This window comes from Fragaria vesca, linkage group LG5, assembly GCF_000184155.1.
Source record: "Fragaria vesca subsp. vesca linkage group LG5, FraVesHawaii_1.0, whole genome shotgun sequence".
NCBI classification, from domain to species: domain Eukaryota; kingdom Viridiplantae; phylum Streptophyta; class Magnoliopsida; order Rosales; family Rosaceae; genus Fragaria; species Fragaria vesca.
The window spans coordinates 22,146,285-22,155,589 of record NC_020495.1 but is presented as its reverse complement, the minus strand read 5'-3'; the positions used below and the strand labels follow the sequence as shown (position 1 = coordinate 22,155,589).

General features: G+C 36.7%; 1 protein-coding gene across 1 annotated transcript; it reads left to right on the top strand.

Moving 5' to 3' along the window:
* The first annotated feature begins 2,428 nt into the window (after nucleotides 1-2,428).
* Nucleotides 2,429-8,065, top strand: LOC101294468 (probable methyltransferase PMT14-like). Its single transcript, XM_004300227.1, has 7 exons — nucleotides 2,429-2,561; nucleotides 3,526-4,197; nucleotides 4,583-4,793; nucleotides 5,422-5,704; nucleotides 6,238-6,609; nucleotides 6,933-7,010; nucleotides 7,518-8,065. The coding sequence occupies exons 2-7, from the start codon at nucleotides 3,553-3,555 to the stop codon at nucleotides 7,753-7,755; spliced, it is 1,827 nt and encodes a 608-aa protein (XP_004300275.1). The 5' UTR covers nucleotides 2,429-2,561; nucleotides 3,526-3,552; the 3' UTR covers nucleotides 7,756-8,065.
* The last annotated feature ends 1,240 nt before the right edge of the window (nucleotides 8,066-9,305 follow it).

Sequence of the window (9,305 nt, the reverse complement as noted above, 5' to 3'; positions counted from 1 at the left end):
TACATTCATGCCAAACAAAGAGGCACGGACAACTTCAAGCAACTGCCGATTTTTCCTCTCTGCCAATCCATTTTGTTGAGGAGTATAAGTATTTGAAGTCTGATGTCGAATTCCATGTAACTTCATAAACTCTTGCATAGGACCATTAATATATTCTCCGCCATTGTCAGACTGGAAAACTCGAACATCCTGTTGATACTGTGTGGACACCATCTTGCGAAATTCTTTGAATCTAGAATAAACATCACTCTTGTTTTTCAATAGAGACACCCAAGTCGTACGGGTACAATCATCAATAAACGTCACAAAATATCGGGCGCCAGAGAGAGAAGGAATTTCTGCAGGACCCCACACATCAGAGTGAATCTTCATAAATGGAACAAGACTTTTATTTAGGCTTGGTGAATATGAAATATGGTGGCTCTTGGCTAGTTCACATATGTCGCAATGAAAATCTGAATAGTCGACACCCGAAAATAATTGCGGTTGTAGCTTCTTAAGATAACCGAAGTTTAGATGACCCAACCTGCGGTGCCAAAGCCACACATCTTTCTTAGCACTCTCAGGTCTATTGACCTGATTAGCTTGACCCAAAGACTGCATATGTTTCTCTCCTGTCTCTGTCAGATCTAGGTAGTACAATTTCCCTTTTCTCACTCCATAACCCAAAATCCGCCGCGTCAGAATGTCCTAAAATACACAGAAAGACGGATAAAAGGTGACAATACATGATAATTCTTGAATGATTTGACCAACTGAGAGAAGATTGTATGACAATGAAGGGACGACTAATACAGAATCAAGGGTTAATGTGTTTGATAGGACAATAGAGCCTTCTCCGGTAACCAGAGTTGGAGTACCATCAGCAGTAGAAACAATATTTTGAGAGGAGGGTTTTAATTTTTTTAAGAGGCTAGGATCATTACATATGTGATCTGATGCTCCTGTATCAATAATCCAGGACCTATTCATAGATACCTTACCACTCATACCTGACTGTGTGACATTGGAGGCATTGGATGGTTGGTCTTCCTCTGTAGTGGTTATGACAGTTTTTGCTTGATTCTTTCGGGGTTTCAGGGTGAAATCCCACCAATCCGGGTACCCATTGTTTCAAAGCAACGTTGCTTGCTATGACCTAATACTCCACATAGCGGACATTTTGAGTTTGCATATGAATTTGGTTTGCATGGAGACCGGCATGGTGTGGTGGTATGGTAGTTGATTTGGTGTGCCATTTTGAAGGTTTGGTTTTTGAGATACAAGGATTCAGGAATTATGATTTTGTTTGTAACGATTCGTTTGTAGTGTGATTCGGGATTCAGGTTTGGTCTTGGGATTTGAGAATTTGTGTGTGATTTGTGAGATTTTTAGTACACAGCGATTTATGGTGTTTTAGGTGTAAATTGAAAGGATCGAACCTGGCAAGCTCTGATGCCAAGTAGAAAATAAGGATTCAATATGGTTTGGTATGCTTCGATGTATTATTCTTCTCCATATAGGAGGTTTATATAGAGATACAATTGTAGTGCTAATAGGAAAATATTTCCTACACCTATACATAATATTCAACCTACACATACAAGGAAAGTAAATATATTTAATATATTCTACAGTAAATTGTTTACATTCTTATTGTCTTGTCTTTGATAAAATAAATCATAACTTACAATTTATCGTTAGTGTTGGACTGAATATTCTCATATATTAAATGTTGGAGAGGAAAGATCCCACATCAGAAAAGGGATAAATAAAATACAACTTATAAGTGGATGGATCATATCCAATTGTACCGAGGCCTTTTGTGATTAAAACCCAACACCTTAAAGGTGGTTAAGTTGGGACAGTATCGGTACAATGATGATCCACAGGCCACACTTGTCCCTGTTCTAGTTGGTATCAGAGCGGGTCCCTCTTCAATTACGTCTCCTAACGTAATGAGAGTTAAAGGTGGTTACAATGATGATTTACAAGCCACACTTGTTCCTGTTCTAGTTTAAACATAATAAAAATCACACCTATTATCCAAATTAGCTAGCGACTTAAGATTGATCATAACTCCATATGAGTTAGACAACTTAACAAGAAGATATTCTTGTTGAAACTATACGTCAATCAACGTGAACGCGGTAAGTTGAATTCAGTCTTATACCTAGTGACTCTCAGACTCTAGTCTGTCGCTCGTTCTCGTTCACCTTTGTTCTTCCTCATATCATTATTCTTCTCCCCTTTTAGATCTGTCCCTTTATTAATTTATTACCTTCTTTAACACTTAATAATCCCCAAAGGCAACAGGTCATTTGCATGCTCCAGTGCGTACAGCATCACTGCCTCTGTCGGCGGATTATTCAACCAACCAAGTCCACCCACAGTTGAAAATCTAAATTTCTTCTTACGTGTATATAAACCCATAATTCTCTTCCTGCTCAAAACGCGCACTCTCTCACTTGTTGGGGAGTGAAATAGTAGAGAGCTTCATATACCACTAGACCCATTTTGAGCACTCACACATCTCTCTCAACCCAATCAAAGCTAGAGCTTAGCTCCCTCACCCATTTCAGGTTTGGATTCTTGATCCCTCTATATGTTACTATGTTCTTTCCATGTTGTCTTTAAATGCTGTCTTTTGTTTTCCCATTGGGTACTGTGTCTCAAGATCTGTGCTTGCATTGTTTTTGTGTTTGGTTTTTGTGGGAAAGAGGTGATCTTTGCTTTGGTTTTTTGGTTTTTGTATTTCTGGGTTTGATGGGTTTTGAATATTAGGCATGGATTTCTTTGTTTGTAATTAAATCTGGGTCCAAATCAAGAGGTTTCCTTTTTGGGTGGGGGAGGGACTTGACATTAATGATCCAAGAGTTGAGCTAGCTTTAAGGAAATGGGTGATCATCTATCTTTCTATTTTTGGCTTTGAGGTAGTAATTGTTGATTCCAAATTGGAATTGCTGATTAGAAGTAAAAAAAAAAAAATGTAAAATTTGCCTGGTAAAGATTATTCCTTGATATAATTCAATCAGCTATTTTCCCAGCAAATCTACAAAGTTAAATAACTGATATGGATTTGATCCTTCATTACTTTATCTTATCCAGTTATGAGTTCAAAATTCTCTGCAAGTAAATCTAGTTACGGATTACAAGTTCTGAGCTATAGGTTTAGAGAAGGCAGCTTATGTGATTGTTGCCAGGTAGATGAAAGGGATCCACTGTACGTTTAGAAAAAATTAAATAATGTTCTGGAATCTACATAGTTTTTTCTTAAGTGTTCTTTTGGTGTTTGCTTTTTCTGTGCGTGTATTTGACAACCATTCAGATGTTCATAGTGACTAGTTCTAGTGCTAAGATATTTCGGATGTAACTCATTTAAGTCGGGAGATAAAGACTGGACACCATACTTGAAACAATTACTCAAGTGGCAAAATTTATCTCTTTTTTTAATATTTAAATCAGACTCTTGGACAGCTAAATAACTATTACATCACACCTGATATGCTTCAAATGATCCCTCTAACTTACTTGTTATTTGTGTAGGTTTGAGGGAATTTTCTGGACAATATTATGGGGTCTAAGCAGAATCCTCCAGGAAACAGAACAAGACGCACATTGTCTATGTTTGTTGTGATCGCTCTGTGCTGTTTCTTCTACCTTCTTGGAGCATGGCAAAAGAGTGGTTTTGGCAAAGGAGATAAGATAGCATTCGAAGTACCCAGGCATACAGACTGCAATGTCTTTGGTAGTAATTTGAATTTTGAACCTCATCACAATGACGTGGAGATAATTGAACACTCTGAACCGAAAGTTGAGGAGTTCAAGCCTTGTGATCCTAAGTACAGGGATTATACTCCTTGCCAAGAGCAAGACCGAGCGATGAAGTTCCCAAGGGAAAATATGGTATACAGAGAAAGACATTGCCCCACAGAAGAAGAAAAATTGCACTGTCTTATTCCAGCACCGGAAGGGTATATCACTCCTTTTCCCTGGCCTAAAAGTCGCGACTATGCCCACTTTGCTAATGTCCCTTACAGACACCTGGCAGTTGAGAAAGCTGTTCAGAACTGGGTAGAGTTTAAGGGTGATGTTTTTAAATTTCCAGGTGGAGGAACAATGTTCCCTCACGGTGCCGATGCATATATTGATGAACTTGCATCAGTTATTCCCATTAAAGATGGCTCTGTGAGAACAGCATTGGATACTGGCTGTGGGGTATGTTGGTTTTTTTTTATACTGCATTGGTTCTGTTATTTCTTGCATGTGGATGTTTCATTCCTTCATTTGAGCAATCAGTTGTATGTAATTAGTTTGACTCTGACTCGCTTCAGTCATCCAAAGGTGTTCTTATCAGTCTCCTCCAATATTATTTAAGACCCTACTCCTTCCAAACACACAATATTTAAGTAGATATAATATTGCTTACACATAGGATGTATATCTACAAACATGCTCTTGCATTTTGGGGTGGTTTGATGTCTCTGCGGATATAATGCTTATGTAACTAGATTTTGTATGTGAGCTCTCTTATTTGTTCACACACAGTAAATTCTTTTGTTTAGTCATGGTTGTTGTCCTAATGAGATCAACTATGACACAGGTCGCAAGCTGGGGAGCATACTTGCTGAAGAGAAATGTATTAGCTATGTCATTTGCACCGAAGGACAATCATGAAGCACAAGTTCAGTTTGCATTGGAGCGAGGTGTACCTGCAGTTATTGGTGTTCTTGGATCAATACGCCTTCCATACCCATCGAGGGCCTTTGATATGTCTCAGTGCTCTCGATGTCTGATTCCATGGACTGCAAATGGTAAGATATTGGAGTAACTAACTATGAGATTGAGAACTCACATCTTGATTTTTTAGCTTCTCTATATGTAAGAATATGACTTCTAGAAAATAGATAAGCATATGCATATATTTTCATATTAAAAATGATATGGTCACATGAATTGTCATGAACTAATCTGAGGTCTCAGTAATTTACCACTGATATATCTTCAGAGTTTTTTGGTCCACTTGTACACTTGCATTTTATCTGTATCAGCGTTAACTGATATGCAAAGTTTTATTTGCATTTATTTGTATCAGTGTTGACTGATAAATTTATTTCAACGAGTCTATATCTTTCCCAAGATTTTAAATAACATAACGCTGATTATCTGTTGGCATCTTCTGGATGACTGTTGGTCTATTTAGGAATCCTTTATATTTCCATTTTCCAATTTTTTTTTTTCTTTTCTAGTTATTGACCAATAAGAAGAAATTTTCTTTTGATTGATTGAATTCATTAACCATTCACTACCTGTAGACTTAGTGAGCTTCTGATTGTAGTTGGGTTTTTAAATGTCTGAAAATTTCTTGATGTCTGCAAAAATGTCTCTGAAAGACTGAAAGTGATGGAAGTTTAAATTTAAACGTCAATGTTTTTTGTTCAGATGGGATGTACCTTAAAGAAGTTGATCGGGTCCTTAGACCTGGGGGATATTGGATCTTGTCTGGACCTCCAATTAATTGGAAGACTTACTACAAAACATGGAAGAGGTCCAAGGAGGATGTCCAGGCAGAGCAAAGGAAGATTGAAGAACTAGCTGAAAGCCTGTGCTGGGTGAAAAAGTACGAGAAAGGAGATATTGCTATCTGGAAGAAGAAAGCTAATACCAATTCCTGCCAAAGGGAGTCTGCCAATATATGCCGAACAAAGGATGCTGATGATGTCTGGTATGTCACTATGCACTGTGGTATCTCTTTAATTACCACTCTTATATCCATTGAATGAGTCTCCTTTGTTGTTGTGGTTTCTCTTGATTACTTCTCTATTATCGTAATCCTTTCAATGAGCCTTGTTTTGTTTTTTTTTTTGTTAACTTTTTAAACAGGTTGCTTTCATGTTTAAATTGTCATGGATAAGTCTGGTTGCTCCTGAACTTAAAAAGTTAAAAGTCTACCCTGAATCTACAATTTTCAATCCTCTTGCGTCATGTTCACTGGGATTGCTTCTTTATTGTTATTTTTTCTACTACTGGTGTACTCTACTCACTTTATGGTCCTATTCAATCCATTTCAAGCATCTTTGAAGTACTCTACTCACTTTATGGTCCTATTCAATCCATTTCAAGCATCTTTGAAAAAAAATCTACTTTGGTTCTTAGTAAGATAAACTTCTTTTGTTGTTTTGTTTCCTCCTATTAAATCTGTTTTTCTAAAGTTCTCATACTGTCTTCCTAATTCTTAGCTTGTTGTCATATATTCAGGTACAAGAAAATGGACACATGTGTAACCCCTCCCAGTGCAAATGATGTAGCTGTAGGGCAGTTGAAGTTTCCCGCGAGGCTTTATGCAGTCCCTCCTCGAATAGCCAATGGATTAGTTGCAGGGGTGACAATTGAATCTTACCAAGAAGACAATAAGCTTTGGAAAAAGCGAGTTAATTCCTACAAAAGAATCAACAAATTAATTGGCACTACAAGATATCGGAATGTCATGGATATGAATGCTGGCCTTGGAGGATTTGCAGCAGCCCTTGAATCAAAGAACTCTTGGGTTATGAATGTCGTACCTTCAATAGCAAAGAACACTTTAGGTGTTGTTTATGAGAGAGGTCTAATTGGCATATACCACGACTGGTACTGTTAATCTCTGCTCCTTTCGGTCGCATTTTTAGTTCCACTTATAACTGCATAGTTTCTATCACGACATATTAAACCTTGAATGGTTTTTTATGACATATAATTATTGATGCTAATGCTAACTCGGTTTCCGTCATCAACATTTCAAACAACATTGAAATTTTTTTTCTTTGTTTTTCAAAATAGAAAATTTAGCGTAAAAGGGGATTTATTCATGCAAAGCACTGTCATTTAACGCCAAGCGCTTATTCCTCTATAACAAAGGACATATGATATCTGCTTGCCTGTTACTAATTCATAAACAAAATTCTCAATCTCAGGTGTGAAGGTTTCTCTACATATCCAAGGACATATGACCTTATCCATGCTAGTGGGGTGTTCAGCTTGTACAGGAATGAGTAAGTCTTCCAATGTGATTACAAACGTGATATTTTTTCTTATGATACAGAAATTGTATCAACGGAGTTAATATTCTTGATATGAATATTTCTGCAATCATTTTAGCTAGTAGAACTGTTCAAACTAGAAGGTTATTAATTATTTAAAAAACTAGAAGGTTATTAATTCATCAATCCAGAAGTTCTGTTTAACAATATTTTTCTCTAGGCTGTTCTAGTATGCTGGAGTTTGTGGTAATAGTGAATCATAAAGCAAACTTAATAAAGATTTAGAGACTTACTTAAAATTGAAGGTTTCTTTCATAATTCTTTTTTTAATTTTTTTTATCGATAAGTTAAGTAGGTTGTCAATTTTCTGCACACGTAACAAGGCAAATCCTTTAATTCTTAATAGAATAAATAATGTGATTAGATCTTATAAGAAAAAAAAAGTTATTAGATAGGGTTTGCTTTAATTTAAAACACTATTTGGAGCATTTCCCAGTGTCCTAATATATATGTAAGCAGGTGCAAAGTGGAAGACATCCTTTTGGAGATGGACCGCATCTTGCGGCCTGAAGGGACAGTCATCTTAAGGGACGAGGTCAATGTCCTGAACAAGGTTAAGAAGATCGCTGGGGCCATGAGATGGGATACCAAAATGATGGACCATGAGGATGGACCTCTTGTACCTGAGAAGGTACTGGTTGTTGTTAAACAGTACTGGGTTGAAAGCAGCGGAAACAGCACATCCAGTGATGACTAACCATGCGATCATTTGGTTGCGAGTGAAATAGGACATACACCACGGAGGGATAGCTGGGGGACTGAAGAGTTCTTATCCCCAAAGGTGAATTGTGTACTGTAATTTATAGCTTTGTATTACTGATGAATGATTGAGAATAGAGCGCACATTTATTTCCTTAGCTAATTTTCCTGGTTTGACAGGGAAAAGGATACAGGGATGTTGAATAATTAGTTCAAGAATGTCTACAGATTTATTCCAAGCAAAATAGAACACAATTCATATAAATGTTTTGTTCTTAATTGGCTGATTGAAAAGTTTCTTCTCTTCCCGGCTCTCTCTTATCTCAATATTACATTATTTCCTTCTTTTTGGCTGTAGAAATAAAGTAGATTACATGGAAAATCCCCTGCTGCAATCGACATTGAGACATTGAGTTGGTCAAAGAAGAAAACATTATTTGCCTGTCGTAGGCAGAATACTAAACCAAAGGAAGTCTTTCTAATGATAATCCTTAAGTTGAGAACTGTTGAGGACTAGTTTAAGATTTTTCGGTTTATCCCATTTTTCGATCTTATATCCACATATTAACCGTTCAGTTTATAAGTATTTATGAGTATATTATTTATGTAAATTTTCAGTCATATTGAAAATCGTTAAGACATTTATAAGTGTGATTTACTAATTATAAATTTGAACGGTTCATGTTTGACAGATTTGGTTCGTCTATTAATTTGATCTAGTTTATTACTTTAACGATCGCTAATTTGGCTAAAAATTTGTAGGGTTGATCTACACATATAGACTTAAAAACTGAACGGATAAGATGTCAAGATGTAATCAAAAAATAGGTCTTTAAACCTTCTCGAAAAGCCATAACTTCTGCTACCAAGACACCGACTTCTCCAATGGCTTGACATGCTGAGATGATAGGGTTTCCATTGGTATCACGAATCACACATCTCATGGTTGTTTTTCCTTGCCTCATAGAACCATCAAAATTTAGTTTTAACTACGCATTCTCCAGAGGTAACCAGGTGATGTACGTTGGCTTTGAGAAAACATTACTGTTAGTAACAATATTAGCATGCTTGTCAGATTTAGTAGCAGAAATAGCTCTTTGGTAAACTTGATTAGGCTGAAAAGTAGCATTTCGAAAGACTATATGATTATGTGTTGTAATTTTTTGAAGTTTCGAAATCATAGTAATTTTATAACTTTTAAAATTTCTAAAATCTGAAGAAATCTATTTTTCTTGTTCTGTTCTTTATATGCACTTTACTTATCGCTTTTAGAGAATATACTTTGATATCTGTCTACTTGGGCCGAATGGGCCTTGAGTTCCTACAACAAGTTTGGGGCTTACACTACTAGGACAAGCACTTTAGTCGACGAAAAAGTTTCGTCGGCCTGTTAGCTTAATTCGTCGGTTAAGATTTCGTTGGGAAAAGGTCATCGGCGATGACTTTAGCCGACGAATCAAAATGACGTCGTCGGCTATAGTTCTAGAGTTTAGCCGACGAAAAACAAGTCGTCGGCTTTTTTCCCAGACTTTAGCCGACGAAAAAATC